This window comes from Carcharodon carcharias, chromosome 11, assembly GCF_017639515.1.
Source record: "Carcharodon carcharias isolate sCarCar2 chromosome 11, sCarCar2.pri, whole genome shotgun sequence".
Taxonomy (NCBI): domain Eukaryota; kingdom Metazoa; phylum Chordata; class Chondrichthyes; order Lamniformes; family Lamnidae; genus Carcharodon; species Carcharodon carcharias.
The window spans coordinates 151528200-151548890 of NC_054477.1; the positions used below are offsets into that span (position 1 = coordinate 151528200).

General features: G+C 38.7%; 1 protein-coding gene across 6 annotated transcripts in view; it reads right to left on the reverse strand.

Annotated features, from left to right (window-relative positions):
• Positions 1-3387: 3387 nt before the first annotated feature.
• Positions 3388-20691, reverse strand: part of bora (bora aurora kinase A activator) — a 33423-nt gene continuing 16119 nt past the window's right edge. For 4 of the 6 annotated variants that reach the window (XM_041199521.1, XM_041199519.1, XM_041199524.1 and 1 more), the window contains 7 exons: positions 18395-18451; positions 16308-16537; positions 15795-15948; positions 13622-14175; positions 13248-13394; positions 7793-7982; positions 3388-4284 (listed from right to left, as the gene is read on the reverse strand). In XM_041199521.1, the coding sequence (XP_041055455.1) occupies positions 4166-4284; positions 7793-7982; positions 13248-13394; positions 13622-14175; positions 15795-15948; positions 16308-16537; positions 18395-18451 (1451 nt within the window). In that variant the 3' untranslated portion in view covers positions 3388-4165. The remainder of the gene's footprint in view (positions 4285-7792; positions 7983-13247; positions 13395-13621; positions 14176-15794; positions 15949-16307; positions 16538-18394; positions 18452-20691) is intronic. The other 2 variants (XM_041199522.1, XM_041199523.1) reach the window with 2 other exon arrangements.

Below are 20691 nucleotides of genomic sequence, written 5' to 3' on the forward strand. Positions count from 1 at the left end.
TATATCACTTTACATTTTTTAAAACTAATTCAGAGTATATCCTAAGAAACAGAAAATGCTGGAAATACTCAACAGGTTATGACAGCATCTGTGGAGAGAAATAAGAGCTAATGTTTTAGGTCTGTGACCTTTGACTGGAACTGGAAAAAGTTAGAAATGTTGTAGGTGTTGAGCAAGTGGCGGGTAAGACAAAAGGTCATAAGGAAGGTCAGTGATGGGGGTGGAAGATGGGAGGGGTTGAATTACAGAAGAGTTAGTCTTCAAGGGCCAAAAAGAATGGGATCTTGGATTATTTGTGTGTAGATTGGTCTTTATACTGCAGCAAGGAGAGCAGTGCATTGACAGTTACCATGTTGACAATCCCTTGATGACTAAAGTCATTGATCAAAAGCTAACCCTTGTCACACTTCAAGATATTGTTTACTAAAAGCAAAGTTTAACTGAGGACACTAGTTTCAACTTGAATGCTACCCTGCTTCCTCAGGGTAGTGTCCTAGGCCCAACCATCTTCAGCTGCTTCATCAATGACCTTTCTTTCATCATAAGGTCAGAAATGGGGATGTTTAACACTATTCACGGCTCCTCAGATACTGAAGCAGTCCATGTCAAAATGCAGCAAGACCTGGACAATATCCAGACTTGTGTGCAAGTGGCAAGTTACATTCATGCCACACAAGTGCCAGGCAATGACCATCTCCAACAAGAGGGAATCTAATCATTGCCTCTTGACATTCAATGGTATTACCATCGCTGAATTCCTCACTATCAAAATCCTGGGGTTACCATTGACTAGAAACTGGACTAGCTACATAAATACTGTGGCTACAAGAGCAGGTCAGAAGCTAGGAATCCTGTGGCGAGTAACTTCCCAAAGTCCGTTTAGCATCTACAAGGCACATTTCAGGAGTGTGATAGAATACTCTCTGCTGCCTGGATGAGTGCAGCTCCAACAACGCTCAAGCTTGACAACTTCCAGGACAAAGCAGATTGTTTTATTGGCACCCCATTCACAACACAGTGGCAGCAGTATGTACCATCTACAAGATGCACTGCAGGAACTCACCAAGCCTCCTTAGACAGCACCTTCCAAACCCACTACCATCTAGAAGGACAAGGGCAGCAGACACATGGGAACACCACTGCCTGCAAGTTTCCCTCCAAGCCACTCAATATCCTGACTTGGAACTATACCGCCGTTCCTTCAGTGTTGCTGGGTCAAAATCCTGGAACTCTCTCCCTCACAGCACTGTGGCTGTACCTATACCACATGGACTGCAGAGGTTCAAGAAGGTAGCTCACCACTACCTTGTCAAGGGCAATTAGGAATGGGCAATAAATGCTGGTCTAGCCAGCAACGTCCACATCCCACGAATGAATGAAAAAAAACTCCCTATGCTTAATGTCCAATAATGTAAACAGAGCAATAGGCACAATTCAAAGTCACATTTTTCACTGATTTTTCTCCTTTAAAAAATACTATAAATAAAATGTGGAAAAGTCAAGTTTTTAAAGTAGCAATGATAACTGTCTTTAATAATCCTTTCACATAACAGTGCCTTAATTATAGTTTTCTTTTAGTAGTGTAGTACTTAAGTATACTGTAAATGGGCCTGAAAAAGTGTTTGTGGCGTAGATGGGGGGAGTTGGAGCATGCATATTAAAGGATTGTATGACTTACCACCTGGATGTAGATCTGTTACATGCCCAGACTGTACAGTTGTCTGGGGGTTGGGGAGGGGTTGGGGGGGTGCTGGGGGGGAGATTTGGTTTGTAAGTGCAGAGTGAGATCTCTGATTATTTTGTATATTAGATTAAAATCCCAACTGGAACTATATCTATGGCCATGGAACAATCAGACTACTCAAGTATGCTGTCCCTAAATTCACTGGCCTGGGTAATCCTCCTGTAGCTTGGGGAATCCTAATTTGCATGCAGGATAACCTTGCCTTTCCCTAAACAAACATTTATTGTGATATTGATTCCTAAGTTATTATGACTGTACTTCAAAGATACTTTCATTGGCTGCAGTGCCTTGGACGTCCTATGGTTGTGAAAGGTGCTATATTTATGCATGTCTTTCTTTTATCCCTGCCTTGGCCATAAAGCAGAGAAGGTGCCAACTTTCTACAAGTTTTCTTAAATTCCATATCTCTAGGTCTTCAGAAACTGACCCCTGAATATCAACTTTGGTGACATTTGAACCCATTTCTCATTATGTGCAATCTTGTCCTATCTGGTGTTCAAACCCACATCCTCTCAGGCACTAGTCACTCTTAGCTTTACTGCATACGCACTGCTACCAAAACCCTCAAAGCCTTTGTCACCTTCAGGTTGAATTCACCAACATGCTTCACTGGTCTGCTAACTTCAAAATATACACAGCAAAAGGGGCAGATACTCATGTCCTAATCTGCTAACACCTCACCAGTAACAATTGCTCCTTGCCACCCCTCTATGATCTGGCGTATATGTGACTTCAGACCCACGCTTATGCTTTACTGATGTTGCATTCATTGCAAATAGGGATGGATAATAAATTTGGTATTATCAGTGCATCCGCATCCCAACATTATTTTCAAGTTTTGCAGTAGGGAGAAGAATGGTATTTTTGGTACTTATTTAAAACACAAACTTCTCAAATTTAATTTTCAGTAAAGTTTGTAAAGCAACAGATTCCAATAATTGCTGTTAGAGCATTGTTTCCTGCCAGCTGTGACTTCTGCATCCAAAGTGGAGCAGCTTCCGACTCCAAGAAATTTAGAGGAGCTCCCATCTTACAAACTGTAGGGTGCAGTCAGTGGTGGTCAGGCTCAGCTGTAAAATAGCATGCAGAGGAGTGGAACAAACCCGGAAGAGACAAATTCATGTGAGGCTGAAGAGTTTGCGATTCGATTTTTAAAATAAATTGCCTCATACTTTTTGCACATGGGGTTAGATTCTTGTTCAGAGGACACAATATGTACGCTCATGCTGGTTGAAACTTCTAGGGGATGGGAGGCCAGCAAAGATTATTCCTATCAAGTTTGGAAACCACAAACATGTTGAGGTTTTCAGTAGAAGAGTAACTAAGATAGGGGTAGAGTGAACAGTGTTGTGAGACCACATATAAAGAGACCCTATTCCTGGGCAGAATGGTAATGATAGGGTAACAAACATTAGACTAGAATTATTTTCTTAAGAACTTCTGGCAAATACTAGGTTGCAGTGGGTCTTCAAAAATTGTGTTTCTTTCTGAAAATCATTTAAATTTCTGCAATGAGTAGGAATATATAAGCCATGACTAAAATCTCCTACATCTGCATTTATATAACAAATTTTGAAATGTACCTTTGTTACAATATGCAGAAATAATTATACATTATAGTGCAAGGACAAAAAAGTTTAATACAGGATTTAGAAACTTTTTTATTAAATATCGATTTTAAAAAGGCACACGTCGTTCCATTTGAATATAAAATATTGCTACTATTGTAAGTAAATGTTTAGGTCTAAAATGTAAACATTAGGTTTTTTTTGCTATTTAAAATATTTTAACTACCGAAATCAAAATCAAAATTTTTAAACAATATCTTATGAGTATATTTTTCATTTCAAATTTAAACTTGATTGTACCAGCCTTTCTGTGCATCCAAGATCATTTGACAATTCTTGGGTGTGCCAAGATCCTGATTTAGATGTTTCCAGACACAGTCAAGTGGCAAGTCATTGAAAAGATGGTAAGCTGCCACTGATTTTAAATTTTCTTTAAAGGGTTCTTAATGAATTCCATCTATTTTTTTACGTAATTAAAAAAAATGACAATACATGCCAGGCCATAAGAACAATGTTGACAAACAAGTCTGATTAGTGGAGATATTTGCTTATGCATACATTTGAATGAAAAAACAATGCATAGACTAAAGCTTCTGCTTGAAGTGCATGATTTTATGGGTAACAGATCAGTAAATTCAGGTACTTTATAAATAGCTTCTCTTTAACTACATGCAATTAACATTTTTAGAAGTGCTGATCAAGATTTTTTGCCGTTCATCCAAGTTGCTTTTCAGGCATTTTCAGGTTACTAATCACCCAAGCCAATTGTGGCATTTACAGATAAATTTTAAATCCATTCATAGTCAACAAAGATTCTAGCCTTGTAAGACTGGATTTTGCAACCATAACGCAGTTAAAACAAAGACATAGAGTTGTCATCAGTGGGCTCAGGTTCCTCCACGGTCATTTCAAGAGGTTGTTTTATAAAACAAGGTGACTTCTCATCACATTGCCGAGATAAGGAATATTTTACTGCAAGGAAAGAATAAAGATTTAGAGGAAACTAGTTTGCACTACCCCAAATCAATATAACCTTTCAATTTTAAAGCAAGTAATTCCACCCCCAAGCCCCTTATTTAAGCATCAGCTTCTTATCTAGGGTTTGATTCTGTATGTAATCATCACCTCAATTGGCCATCATTATTCACATGTGAGTCAACATTAAATTGCAGCTAAACCTGATCCTGTCCTTGTTTGCGATCCATGTGTACTTTCAGCAGGGGTTAATATTTAATCAAAGGTTACTGTTGCAAACTCTAGAACCCTTAACAGCTACCTGAGTCCAGACCATTTAACATTAACAACCTGAAAACAAATCTTCCTGCTCAATATACTTCGATTAGAGACCTCCTCTGAGGACTTATTCATCACTAAGATCGAGACCATTGTTCAGTTGCCATTTACCCTTTCCCTTTCTCCAACAAGCCAAACCTCTTCCCCTGCAGACTCTCCGCATGCCCTAATCATGAATTGATGAACTCTCTAATTGCTCTCCCATCTTCCATAATTCTCTTTCACTCTCTCTTTCATCTGGGAGACGCACCTGATCATCCTCACTACATTCATACAACTACTGCTTACTAAGCTTTCCTCCTTGGTCCTGATGCTAGGTGATTTGTAAATGTATAGCTACTGCCTCATCTCTCTCTCAACAAGTCATCACCTCCCCTTAAAAACCTAAACCTATATTTAGGGGGAGATGGCAGCGTAGAGGTAATGTTACTGGACTTGTAATCCAGGATAAAGTAACCTGCTTGACTGGCACCCTATCACCACCTTGAATATTCACTCCCTCCACCACCGATGCACAGTGGCAGCAGTGTGTGCTTCTACAAGATGCACTTGCAGGAACTCACCAAGCCTCCTTAGACAGTACCTTCCAAACCTGCAATGTCTACAACATTGGACAAGGGCAGCAGATGCGTGGGAGGAACACCATCACCTGCAATTTTCCCTCCAACTCACACCTTCCTGACTTGGAACTATATCACTGTTCCTTCACTGTTGCTGGGTTGAAATCCTGGAACTCCCTAACAGCACTGTGGGCGTACCTGCACCACATGAACTACAGCGGTTCCACAGGGGCTCACCACCACCTTCAAGAGCAATTAGGGATGGGCAATAAATGCTGGCCTTGCCAGTGACACACACATCCCATGAACCATAAAAAAAATTGCAAACCATTGCCCAGTTCCAAGCTTCCTTTTCTTTGCAAATTCCTTCAATGTGTTGCCCATCTGGTTCCACATTTAAATTTTTATGGTCAGGTTTCTACCCTTGCCACAACAATGAAATGGTCCCTTGCCATCCCTGGGACTGTGGTGCATTTTTTCTCCCAGCCTCTCTGCAGCTTTCAACAGAGTTAACGTCATCCTCCTCCTTCTCAACACTTCTCCATTGTCTAACATAACAGATTAACTTTCACTTGGTTCCATTCTCACCTGTCCAATTATAGACAAAGCATCTCCATCAGTGGCTTCTCTACCATCGCAGCACCATTACCTTTGGAGTCCACCAAGTATTTGTCCTTAGCCCTCTCCCATTCTGCAGGTTTCACTAGCCCCGCTACTGCCTGTGTTGACAGACTGATGCTTGTCTGACATTAGGTCCTGAATATGCTGCAATTTCCTCCAGTTAAATATCAGAAGGACTGAAGCCATCAACTGTGGCCTCAATCTCCAACTCCGTAACGGAGCTACTGCTTCCATTTCCCTTCCTGGCCATTGTGTCAGGCTGAACCGGATTACTCAAAATCTTGGCATCACATTTGACTCTGAGCTGGTGTTCCAACACCACGTGCTCTTGCATCAAAAGTTTCGCCTACTTCCACTTTTATAACGTTGCCTGTATCAACTTATCTATTACTGAAACATTTATCCATGACTTTTGGTACATTGATTTGATTATTCTAAAGCTCTTCTGGCCAGCCTCCCAGCCTTTACGGTCTGGTACTATGCACTTCCTTCTACTAGCTTTCTTTCGTTTGGCCAACTTTTGTCTGATTACATCTCTGAAGCAACTTGGGACATTTTCCGATGCTAAAAACACAATATAAATATTAGATTTTAAAGAAAAAACTAGTCTCCAAGATATGGTCGGATCAATGAAATCATTTGTTTTTGTTGCATTTGTTAAGTATGATTACAATCCAGCTTGAAGCAACAATTAAAGTGATAATGTTACATGTGTTAGGCCCACTCATTTGTGGAGAACATAAAAAGACAAATTCTAATGGATTTGCTTATGATTATTCAGCACATGTTATCAGTTACCAGGCATAGATAAAGGAATTTTAACCCAATTTACACCACTTAATGCCATTTCTATACTTCAGACAATATATCGCTGGTAAAATGAGATTACAGAAAATAGCTTCTTGCACAATACTAGTGATGCAAACAGAGAATACAAATACAAACATGTCAATAATCAATACAACCTTAATGATGGCAATCACAGTATTAAACCGAAGTCAAAAGACAAAACTATTCATAACCATAAACCAGTATCCTACTGACAATTGTTATTGTTTCCATGAACTTCTCACACAAGGCACAACCACACTGAATTATTTGCTGCATCTGAAGCCAAATTAACAAAGAGGTTCAAGTTAAATATTTGGAAACAGAACAAGTTCTTATGCTGAGAATGAACTCAGAGCAGTTACCATCAATATTACTCACTTCATTCTCCCCTCCAATAATATTGTACTTCCAGCAAAGGTGCTGGCCCATGATCAGGAACCACTTGTTGGTGACTTGGTATGAATTTACTATTTGTATTAGAAGCAGAGTTTAACAGAACATTTTCCAAGTAAGCAAAGGGGAATTGGAATTTTAAATGTTTCACCACAAATGGCTACTGAAGCCAAGTCAATCACAGGATTTAAGAGAGAATTTGACATTAACAGTTAGGGAAAAGAGTACAGAAATAATATTAAACTGGGTACTTTTTGACAAGAAGCTAGCACCAGCACAAGCATGATGGACCATTGGCCACTTTATGCACTGAAATTTCCATAATCCATTGCTAATTTCCATAATCCATGCTAGATTGATAATGGCATTATGATGTTCTAATCTCATATGGAGTTTTAGAGAGGTAAAAGTATTTTTCTCCTGAATCCAATATTACAAGAGTCTGCACGATAAAAGAAAGTTTATGAAGAACAAAGTTTTATATTTCACACTGCATCATACACAGGTAATTCTAAACTTTGAGATCATAAACTGTGACTTCATGAATGTAGCGAAAACATGGCCATTTGCAATGAAGCCAATTCCAGATCAACATTAATCAGCGTTTGTGAAGGTGACGAGAAATACAACTTTCCAGAATGCAGACTCGTGTATAATCTCCCTAGTTGCTAAATAACAGCCTCCATTAATAGGTTATTATTAACTATAACCCAGCACTATGCAATTTAATATTCTCTTTACATTTCAAAGCTATTAAGATAGCTTTCATCAGGATTCCATACCATTCTTTTTAAATATTCTATTCAATGTTTGTTCACAGGGACTTTTCCAAGCATTCAGATAGCAGATGTTCTGGCTTAGCACATCATGTGTTGAACGCAGCCTACTGATATGAAAAGGCTTATTTAAATGAGAAGTCAAGTTCATTCCCAATACTTCTTTGTTCTCTTTACACTCCGAACAAAGGAAATCCTGGAAGTAAAGAAATGCATGTTATTTTCCCCAAAAAAGCCAATTCTGTTTAGAAGCAAATGTTCTTTTGATAACAAAATGGATAAGTTGATTCACAGACAATACACTGCCCTTCATGCATTACATAGCATTTACAGAACAGAAACAGACCAGTCAGTCCAACAGGTCCATATGTATGCCTCCCCCCAACCCTTCCACAGCTAACCCCAACAACACATCCTTCTATTTATTTCTCATGTAGTTATTCATCTTTCCCTTAAATGTGTCTCCCCTGCAAGAAGAAACACTTTCTCCATATTTACTTTATCAAAAGAACTCTATCAGTCACCTCTCAGACTTTTTTCTGGAGAAAAGAACCCCAGCCTGCTGAATCTTTCACTATAGGCATAACCCTCTCAGTTCTGATTTAATTCTAGTATTTCTTTTTTTGCACCTTTACCAGTGCCTCTAAATCCCAATTATAATACGGACATCAGAATGGTTCATAGTACACCCAAGAATAGCCTGGTCAACATTTGAAATAACATATGCTTTTCAATTCTATTAGAAGTGAACGCCAATGCTTTGTTTGCTTTTGATGTTGGGCTTTGATAAGTCCTGTTGCTGTTATTAGCCATCTCTGTATCTGTACCCCCAGATCCCTGTTCCTCCACCTCACTTAGACACTTATTTGCAAGAAATATGTAGCCTCTTCATTCTTCCTACCAAAATGTATCGCCTCACACTTATTGATATTGACACTCATTTACCAATTATATGTCCATTCTGCAAGTTTATTAATGTGTCTTCCTGTATAATTTTTCGCAGTCCTCTATTTTAATAACTACACTCACAATTTGGTGTCTTGCTAATTTTGAAATTGTACTTCTGATCCCTGAGTCCAAATCATTTATGCAAAAGTACACAAAAAATAATAGCACCCAGAAGTGACAGCATTGGTAGGGGTGACTACTGCACAGTCTTTGTGGAGACAAAGTCCCATCTTCACATTGAGGATACTTTCCGTCATGTTGTGTGGCACTACCATGGTTCTAAATGGGATAGGTTTTGAACAGACCTAGCAACTCAAGACTGGGCATCCAAGTGGCACTGTGGCCATCCACAGCAGCAAAACTGTATTCATCCACAATCTGTAGCCTCATGGCTTGGCATATCCCACACTCTACCATTACCATCAAGCCAGGGGATCAACCATGGTTCAATGAAAAGTGCAGGAGGTCATGCCAGGAACAGCATCAGGCATACCTAAAAATGAGATGTCGACTTGGTAAAGCTACAGCTCAGGACTACTTGCATGGCAAGCAGCATGCAATAGACAGGGCTAAGCGATTCCACAACCAACGGATCAAATCTAAGCTCTGCAGTCCCACCACATCCAGTCATGAGTGGTGGCAGACAATTAACTCACTGGAAGTGGCAGCTCCACAAATATCCTCATCCTCAGTGATGGGGGAGTACAACACATTTGTGCAAAAGATAAGACTGAAGCATTTGCAACAATCTTCAGCCAGAATTGCCGAATGGATGATCCATCTCAGCCTCCTTTGGAGGTCCCCAGCATCATAGATGCCGGTCTTCAGCCAATTCAATTCACTTCACATGATACCAAGAAATGGCTAAAGACACTGGATACCACAAAGACTATGGGTCCTGACAATATTTTGGCAATAGTACCGAAGACTTGTACTCCAGAACTTGCTGTACCCTTAGCCAAGCTGCTCCAGTACAGCTACAACACTGACACCTGCCCGGCAATGTGGAAAATTGCCCAAGGTATGGCCTGTACACAAAAAGCAAGACAAATCCAACCCGGCCAATTACTGCACCTCAGTCTACTCTCGATGATCAATAAAGTGATGGAAGGGGTCATCAACAGTGCTATCAAGCAGCACTCACTTAGAAATCACCTGTTCACTGACGCTCAGTTTGGGTTCCACCAGAATCATCCAGCTCCTGACCTCAATACAGCCTAGGTCCAAACATGGATAAAAGCTGAACTCCCGAGGTGAGGTGAGAGTGACTGCCCTTGATATCAAAGCAGCATTTGACTGAGTGTGACATCAAGGAGCCTGAGCAAAACTGGAGTCAATGGGAATCAAGGGGGAAAACTTGCTGCTGGGTGGAGTCATACCTCGCACAAAGGAAAATGGTTGTGGTTGTATTCCCTGGAAGTTAGAATGTTAAGCAGAAGATTTGATGAAAGTTTGCATGATATAAAGGGGAACAGATTGGGGTCAATAAAGAGAAACCATTTCCCCTGGTTGGGGGGAGTCTGGGACTCGGGGACAGAGCCTAAAAAGGAGAGGCCGACCTTTCAGGAGTGAAATTAGGAAGTACAAAGGTACTCCAGAATATCGCTGCAGGAGTTCCTCAGGATAGTGTCCTCAGCCCAAACACGTTCAGCTGCTTCATCAATGACTTTCCTTCCATCATTAGATTAGAAGTGGGAATGTTCGCTGATGATTGCACAATGTTCAGCACCATTCGCAACTCCTTAGATACTGAAGCAGTCCATGTCCAAATGCAGTGAGACTTGGACAATATCCAGGCTTGGGTCGACATGTGGCAAGTGTCAGGCAATGACCATCTCCAAAAAGAGGGAATCTAACCATTGCCCCTTGACATTCAATGGCATTACCATCGCTGAATTCCCCACTATCAACATCCTAGGGGGGGGTTATCATTGACCAGAAACTGAACTGGACTAGCCATATAAATATTGTGGTTACAAGAGTAGGTCAGAGGCTAGGAACCCTGCAGTGAGTAACTCATCTCCTGACTCCCAAAGCCTCTCCACCATCGAAAAGGTACAAGTCAGGAGTGTGATGGAATACTCTTCACTTGCCTGGATGAGTGCAGCTCCAACAACACTCAAAGCTAGACACCATCCAGGACAAAGCAGCCCATTTGATTGGCACCTTATGCAGAAACATTCACTTCATCCTCACTGATACATTGTGGCAGAAGTGTGTTCCATCTACTAGATGCACTGCAGGAACTCTCCAAGCCTCCTTATTCAGCACCTTCCAAACCCATGACTGTTACCATCTAGAAGGACAAGGGCAGTAGATGCTTGTGAACACCACCACCTGCAAGTTCCCATCCAAGCCACACATCACATTCCACTTGGAATTATATCCCCATTCCTTCCCTGTCACTAGGTCAATATCCTGGAAATCCCTCCCTAACAGCACTGTGGGTATGCCTATACCATGTGGACAGCAGCCAGTTCAAGAAGGCAGCTCACCACCACCTTCAAAGGCAATTAGGGATAGACAATAAATGCTGGCCTAGCCAGCGACGCCTACATCCCATGAACGAATAATAAAAAAAAAAGGCTTGTACAGATGCATCAAACTAAATGATCTAGACTGCTAGGTTTAGTTTAATTCTTCAAACAATCAGACACAAGAGTCTGGTCTCTTTTTATGTATTTCTGAGGAATCAATGCTTAACCATAAAGGCGTTTTCTGATTGAATTTGCTTACCCTTATAAAAGTCATGATATTCTTGCATTTTGGCACAAGCTTCAGCAAGACCTATGGGAAAGGCTGTGTGTGATGATGGTGATTAGGGAATGTTCTCATCAGAAACCATGTGCAAGATAATCTATATTTTTCTCATTCCATATTCTCAACACATGCCAGAGCATGCCAAAGCAACACAATTTAGCAGGGGAACTCCCAAAATACATTTTTGTCATCTACCAAGTCATCTCTGATAAACACCCAACAGTCTGATGATTTCTTTTTATGAAATGTATGTGATTTGCTCCATGTTCCTCCTGAAAAATGTTATGAATCTGTACCCGATTGAGGGATGCTCAAGAAGCAGCTGTAACACAGATGAAGTGATCTTTACTTTGCCCTTTGGACCACTAAATGGTGACAATATTAAGTGCCCTTTATCCACTTTCTGTTCAGACACTGGTTTATCGTCGAGCTTTTCCACTCCAGGAAACAAGAAACTTGTTAGGGAGTTGAAAATTTATTAATGTATAATATTAGATTTCTGCGGGTATCAATACAATAATTAAATGTTCCCAATCTGGCTGAAGAGGTCCAAGTGCCACTGGGCTATAATATCAAACAAATATAGTTAACCTCATTCACTGCAATATTGGCTGTCAGATGTAAATACTGACTCTCTTCCCCACCAGCCCATCAAACAATGACACATGTTAGTTTACCAAAAGTAGTCACAATAATTGTCCTCTGAAAGGTAAATGGGAGAGAAGCAGAAGTGCAGGCAACAAATCAGAGAATGGAACTCAAAAGTTCTATAATAGAAAAGCGGCACACTATTAAATGGAGAGAGATTGCAGAACTCGCTGAGAGATCTGGGTTTCCTGGTACATAAATCACAAAAAGTTCGTATGCAGGTATAGCACATCAGAAAGGCAAATGGAATATTGGCGTTTATTGCAAGGGGAATGGAATATAAAGGTAGGGAAGTTTTACTGCAGCTGTACAGGGCCTTGTTGAGACCACATCTGGAATACTGTGTACAGTTTTGATCTCATTATTTGAAAAAAATATATAACTGTGTTAGAGGCAGTTCAGAGAAGGTTCACTCGACTCATTTCTTGGATGAAGGGCTTATCTTATGAAGAAAGCTTGAACAAATTGAGCCTATACCCATTGGGGTTTAGAAAAATGAGAAATGATCTTATTGAAACATAAAAGAACTGGAGGGGACTTGATAGGGTAGATATTGGGACGATGTTTCCTCTTGTGGGGGAAGATTAGAACGAGGGCACACAATTTAAGAATAAGAGGTCTCCCTTTTAAGACAGATGAGGAGAATTTTTTTCTCTCAGGGGGCGATGAGTTTGTGAAATTCTCTTTCCCATAAAGCAGTGAAGGCTGGGTCATTGAATATATTCAAGGCTGGGTTAGATTTTTGATATACAAGGGAGTCTAGACCACAACCAGATTAGACATGATCTTATTGAATGGCAGAGCAGGCTTGAAGGGCCAAAAGGCCTACTCCTGCTCCAAACTTCTATGTCTATTCTCTCAATATTCTGTAAAGTACAGTAAATTACAGTAAAGTACAGAACTGTAAATGCCTTCACTTTTGTTCATTATCAGTATTTTACCTTCCTAATAAAATTTTCATCATAAAATATATTTTGGCATGCATAACCTGTATAGTACATATAGCTATATATTCATTTCAATTCCATATCTAACCAAACAGTGAGCAATTTGTTTGATCATGTGCATTAGTTTTGTAAACAAAATATAGGCACAGCAGCATTACCTTAGATTTTAGATTAAGCTTATTTGAAGGTAAAGTTCCAACTAGAGTCTGCAGTTCCAAATGCTCTCTACCAAGCTGGCTATCTGTTCCAATAGCATCCATTATGCTACTCGCAGAAGCGGTTTGTGTATTATAACCACTATCAGCCTATTAAAAGAAAAGTCAATACAAACAATGGTAAAGGCATGACATGTACATTAACACTCAGACGTAAAATTCAATAATATAGACAATGCACACTCAATTAAATTATTATATATATATAATAGAATGTGATTTTATTCTGTCAAAAATCACAAAAAACTTTTTATTGATTTCTTCAGCACCAATAGGAGCAATAATTTAATTATAACTGCTCAAAACATAATTCTTACCTGCATACTAATGCTCTCAGAAGGAATAGCACTGCTTTCTGCAAGAGGTGGCATATACATGTGAGGGCTATCCACATTAAATACAATTCCAGTCATCGAGCTAGTCATTGGAATACTAATATTGCTTTCTGTTTCCTTCGCCCACGTGCTATCATTCCCTTCAGTTGTTCCTAAGTCAGCCATATCAACAGTATGATCCTCATTCCCATCTTGAAGCATATTTTCATTGACTTCTGAGAGATTGAGATATGGAATGCAATTTGTTTCACTTTCTGTTCCCAGATATAGAGAGAGCACTTTTGCATCCATTTCAGGGCAGAAGTTAGCTTGAGCTGGAGAATGGGGACTCTCCTCATTTTTGTGTTCATGCTGAAGAGTTAACTTTTGAGGAGAAGTGTGACAAAGAACACTGTGAAGTCTGGGATTCGTAGGAGGGCATATTTTAATTGGCGAACATCCTTCTATAAAAGGAGATTCTGTACAGTGGTCACAATTCCCATCTAAAATTGCTGCAGAAGGAGCAACAGGAGACATGAAAGTAAAGTCCCTTTCTTCTGTATAAAGAAAAAACAGAGGTTATGCAAAGAAGACTTTTGCAAATAAAGTTATCAGAACATTAGTGAATATTGGAGAAAAATTTGAGAATCTACTTATAAAGAGAATTAATTGGAAGAAAGGTGTTTCTCAAAGCATAATGGAGCATTACTGACCTATAGCAAATTCAAACAAGTGGTCAATATTTAAAGAATGTATAGCGAGCTGCACATTTTAAATTTCACATTGTGGCCAAACCTCCAAGCCAGTTTCTCCAATCTATGCATCCATGGAGTGTCAATTATGTACAGAGCAGTCATGAAAGTTTACCCCATAATTCTTTTAATATACAATGTGATGACCCATGTGATTGAGGGAAAACCTATATGTTATGCTCAGCTGGTGGCCCCTGCAAGAACTAGGTTTCTTTGGAAGATGATTTCCTGTAAAAGGCAACCTGCTTCTGGTAACTGCTCATATGACCAAATTGCCTAGGAGGTAAATAAAATTTTTAAAAATGGGTAAACAAGTTAGTTACAGGAGTGGAATAGATTCCTGGGTGTGGGTATGTTTTTCAAGCAGTTTAACGTAGAACAAGCCGGCTGTGGGATACATTTAGTTCAAGCCAAATTTAGTTGAAATCCTGTGTGCTGGCTAAAATGGTTTAAATTCCTTGATAACTGAAGTACTCTACTAACTGAGTTGGACTTCTGGAATAGCCAAGGTGAGGAGAGAGAGAGAAAATGCTCCTGGATGCAAGCTCCCAGAGTTAAATAACTTTAGAATCTGCAAAGTCCTTACCCAAGATGGCAAAGCTTAAGACACTATGCTGAACTGGGAATCTACAACTGTGGAACGGTTTGAAGGAGATTTGAAGGGACAACCTTACTGGAAGTAAGCGGAAGGCCCAAGAAACCTCAACCCTTATAAGAATCTTTGAAACAGTACTCAGACCAAGTGCTTAATTTTCCAATTTATAAATTTATGATAAGTATCTGATTTGAGTATTTTTGGGTATGTAAGTCAAATGGGTATAAGAAGGTAATTTGAGTTAAGAAGTTTGGTTTAGAGTATGACCCTTGTTCATTGTACTTTTAATATCTTTAACATAACTGACTATTTAAGGTAACGTGTAGTTATTACTATTCATGTTCTTTGATTTTTGTGTGGTAAAATTATTTTGTTTTGATGATGAACCTTGCAGCTTCATTCTTTTAGTGAATATTTGATCGGATTTTCAGAAAATAAATTAGGTCTCTACTGAGATCATAACAGCAAGCAAGGACATAAAAATAACCGTTCTAATGATACAGTAATGGCAACAGCTATAACTCTGGATTGACAAACACCTTAATAATGAACGTAAAGACATGAATTCTTTAAGGATTTAATCAGTCTGTTTTAACAAACTGGCCTGCTTCATGCCAGATTAGCTAGTCTCAATATAAGTAGTGGTATAAATATGTAGCGAGCTGCAAGGGTATAAGAAATACTTCATTTGGTTATCCTTACGCGGTAGGAGAGGGGAAATAAGTAATCCGAAGCAAATATCAAGTTTCAAATTCTCCACTTAATACAAGCAAACATTTTAAAAAGAATGACTACCATTTTTAAGTTCTGAAAAATATTAAGTTCAAACCTGAATCTGGCATTTTGTCAAAGTGAAGTCCAATCGGAGACAAAGGTGGTGATGCAGGATTTGGAGAAGACTTCTCTGGAAACATGGGGCTTGTTAGGCTCCCTAAACTGCATGCCCTTCCAGCATCTTGGATGGGACTTGATGAAAATTGTCCCTAAAATTGACCAGGACGGATTTACATTACCACTTTATAATGTGTGATTTGCAACCAATTCTTGGTATAATGTGCTTTTCTTAGGAACACCAGAGTAGTGAAAATAGTGGAACCACATGATGGGTCTCTTGCTCTAGTCACTGTTCTAAATGTCTGTATTTATTTGTTTTGCTTTTTCTTTTATGTTCAAGCACTTAGCTGTGTTACTGGATCATTGTGTGAAAAACTGGAGGCATAAAGCCACATCTTACCAATCTACAAAACAGTACATCAGAACCCCACATTCTACAATCTCTTTACCCATATAACCTACTGTATGGGTCCCAAAAATGATATTAGAAGCTTTATGTAGTACTTACAGAACTGGGAGTTTTTGTGGGGCTCTTGCATCGAAATGGAGGAGATTCCAATGAGCTTAGATTTCCGTGCAATTGAATAGGGTCAGCACACGGATCTTGCTCTGGAGAAGGGAGGGAGGAGCTATCAGAGTAGCTTCTTTCACCATCGATAAATAGTTTCCTTCGAAGTGAAGACGCACTTAAACTTTCATGGGACTGGTCAGCAGGGTCTTCCAATTTATAATGTTCACCTGGACACAGAAATGAGCTTGATGCAATAACACTAAAATTTACAGCACAGCTATAAGAAAAAAAAGTGTTTGTGGCACAGATATTACTTTTCAGCACCATTGAGGCAATCAATTAGGGATTCGCTTTCTCCTTGATGGCTGCAGTGAAAACAAGTATAGGAAGCATCCATGTGCATCGCACAGTGACTCCATTGCAAATACCATAGTTACAATTTCCAACTGGACTGGCAATTCTCTCGAGTTGCTGAATCCTGGGAAACAATATTACAGGCTTGGAATGTGCATCCCTAGTCTCGCTTCTTGGTCGACAGGCTCAGAAGCAGCCCGTTTTATTGAAATAGAGCAACATAGAAAATATGAGACAGCAAAATACTTAAAAAGCAAAATCCAAATTTGTTGGTTAATAAAGCACCCCCCCCCCCGCCCCGCTACTCCTCCGACATATTTTCCTCCACTTTAAGTAATTATCAGAAGGGCAAATCGGACAGTTAGATACGAAAGTAAGAGATTTCTATTTTGGTCCTCTTGAAATTTTCAGTTATTCATTTCAATGATCAGAAAATTGAATTGCTTACACCGTTTTCTGCCATTTGATTATCCTTGAGAGAGATTCTACTCCTGAAATACTAACTTGCAGGATTCACCCTAATTTTCAGTATAAATGATTGGTTTGGGCTCAATCATGTTGCAGCCTTTGGATTATGAAAATTGGTTTCAGGTAATTATAACAGTTATGGCTCAGGGTTAGAAGTTTCCATTATTAAACTAGCCTTTTAAAACTTCTACTTAATGAAAACATTTTAATTACTAATAATCACACCAAGCATCTCGTACCATTTGACAAAATTGTTCTGCGAGTTCTGCCCAAAATATTATTACTAATATCAGAAGTTCTACTTCAAATATCTTAAAGTTTGTTGGTTAAGCAGGGTTGTTCAGAAGTTATGCATTCCATGAATAAGATAGTTGATATTATGATAGATGAATGGCAAGCACCTTTCATTAGAATAAAGGCAACAAAATGCATATCAGTGCTACCAGCAAATATTTCTGAGATTCCCTCAATTTGTAGAATGCAGAAGAATTTGAGTGTACCCGTACAAAATACATTAAATTCAGCAATGCTATGTGACCAAAACTGTCAATGTTGGACCATGAAAGATATTATTACAGTGGGAAAATACTGAATCAACAAAGCGCTGGGTAACATTGTGCCCAATTTTGGTTGTTCTGCTTACAATGAGTCATAAGCATTGTGATTTTTTTTTTAAAGAGGAAGAGATTGCTAGTAGCTAAAAAAAGTCTAAAGACTATAAGGGAGATTTATCTGTTCAAGAGGGAACCAAGAGAGAAGAGGACACATTCTTAAAGTTGGAAAACACCTAAAAAAAACCCAGCCTTTGACCCCTCTATCCTTGCAATCTACTGTCCCAACCCAACCGTCTTTTCCTTTCCAAAATCCTTGAATGTGCTGTCGCCTCCCAAATCAGTTTCCAACTTTCCTGGAACTCCATATTTAAATCCCTCCAATCAGGTTTCTGCCCCTGCCAAAGTACTAAAACAGCTCTTATCAAAGTCACAAATGACATCTTATGTAACTGTGACAAGGCCCTGCTGGTAAAGAGATCCAAGTGACGAGGTGATCCAGATAGGATGAATACATTTTTATTTTTCAGATTGTCCTATCCCCCACTCAGACAGCACTAGGATTTACTAAATCAGGTTGTTTTTTTTGAAAGAGTGAGAGAGAAGTGGCACAAGCAACTTCTAAAAGCAAAATATTGTATCACACAAGCTTAATATTTTGTCCAATGCAATTATCACAATCAAACAATACATTCATACTTTCTACATTACCTATTATTTTTTCCAAATCAAAGTCCACGGGTAATGACAACAAGGTCTGACAAGCTGCTGCACAAAAAAACAGAATTTAAATTATTGAATAAAGCTCCTTAAGCTACTTCCTCATATTTACAGTAACAAGACCATTCTATGTTTTATCGGCATTACATTTTTAATGTATTTAACATAGCAGAAGCTCTGATTATATTTTTTCAATCTTCGTTAGGTATATAATTGTGCCAGCATACTAAAGTGTTGTCACCATATGGCCTCTGTTCGCCTGGGATAAACTGGGTAACTATAGACCAGTTAGTTATGTTTGTGGGCAAATACGTAGCACCCATAGTTTGAGATCCAGTTGATGAGCATTTCGAAATGCATTGGATAATCCAGGACAGATATTAGGAATTTGTTCGTCAAATCTAACAAAGATTTTTGAAGAGGTGACTGCAGGCAAAAGGGATTGTACTCTACATTGTACACTTAGATTTTCAAAAAAAAAGCAGATAAAGTGACTCATAAGAAGCATAATACAAACTTTCAGGTATATGATATAAAGACGAAAGATAGCACCTTGGTTAACAGACAGGAAACAAAGGATTAGTGTTTATGTTAGTCAGATTGGAGAACAGTTGGAAGTGATATACCCAAGAGTCAAGTGTAAGATCCAGTTTTGTTCTCAATATATTATGTAGCTAGATGATTTGGACTCAACACAAAAGTGGATATTTGGAAAGGAACAGCGCACAGGCAGATTAGCAGAATGGTGACAGGTGTAGGTAATGAATTTTAAGAAGGAAATGAATTGAATTAATGAAAGGCCATTGAAGCTTATGGATGAACAGAGAACTAGGGGTGCAAATGAATCATTGCCAAGTACAGGTAGATAAAGCTATAAAAAACAGGCAACAGCACTTTTAATTTGAGAAATAGGGCTTACTGTTGAAGAGTAGAGAGTAATAATTAATTTGCAAAAGGCAAAGTTCACAACTGGAGCATTATTTTCAATTTTGGGCAGCTGTTTATAGAAAGAACCTCAAATCCATAGATTCATCAGGATGATATCAGGGATCAGAAACTGAGAAGGGGAGGCTTGAGATACTGGGACTATGTCCAATGGAGCAGAAAAGGCCATTTTAAAATATGAAGGCTTTTTTTTGATAGGTTGAATAAAAATAATTTCCTCTGCCTCGGGAGACAGTGATGAAGAGTTATCAATTTTAAATGGCCACTAACAAAATAAGGGAAAGGAGGTTAGGAGGAATGTATTTTATGTAGAGTACCTTTGGAGCATGGAATGCTTTGTCACAGGAAGTAATTCAGGTAGAGACCATGACTGCTTTTAAAGAAAAAGTGAACAACTATTTACAGAAATGAAGATACAATATTTGAGGAAGAGTGCAGGCAAGCAGTGTTAGTTTTAAATTGTTCCAGCAATGGATTGCTCCAATGAACACTGATACAATAGCCTCCATCTATGTTGATAACAGTTTTAATATTCATGATCTTGTTGCAGTGAAAGTCCAAATAGGTATTAATGTAGCTAGAGTAATTTAATTAAGGCTAGCTAAAATTGTGTAGAATACTCTACAAAAGCAAATGATGACAAGTTAAATGGCACAGAGATTGTATTTGCATTAAAAATTATTTTCAAGTACTCCCCTGTGGCAAGTTACCTCGTACGTCATGATCACACATCAAAAAATGCAGACAAAATTCTAAAAATCTACTTTAAAAGCAAAAAAAGCTTTTTTTCTGGGGTTAAACTTAATATATTTTGATAAAATACAAATTTCCCCCAAATTTGCATATTCACACACATAAAGTGGCATATTTGGATGGCTGTTTAATAACATGCTTGGCTGAAGAAAATCAAGCAGGGAAACAATTGGCAAAGAACAGAGGATTACAGGCAATATTTTTAAAAATTCTTTAGATAGTGGCTAGAATTTAGAATTTTCCAATACAAACCTTAATTGAAGCAGGGTCCAAAAATTATTGTAAAAGGAATTTATATTGTTACTTGAAAAAGTAAAATATTAAAAAAGGAAGCAAGGACAGTGGGATTAGACCATATGGCTCCTGTGGAGAAAAATACTAAATGACAACTGCTGTACATGCTGTAACTTTCGAGGATCCATGTGATTTCAGTTCACATATTATTATGGATTTAAATGAATAAATTCAGTTCCATCTACATCAAGTGTTTACTTTTTTGTAGGTACATGGATTATCAACATTGAGTACAATATTTGTGATTGATAAGACTATTATTTGTTTAAAATCTTATTTCAAAATCAAGGGCAAGT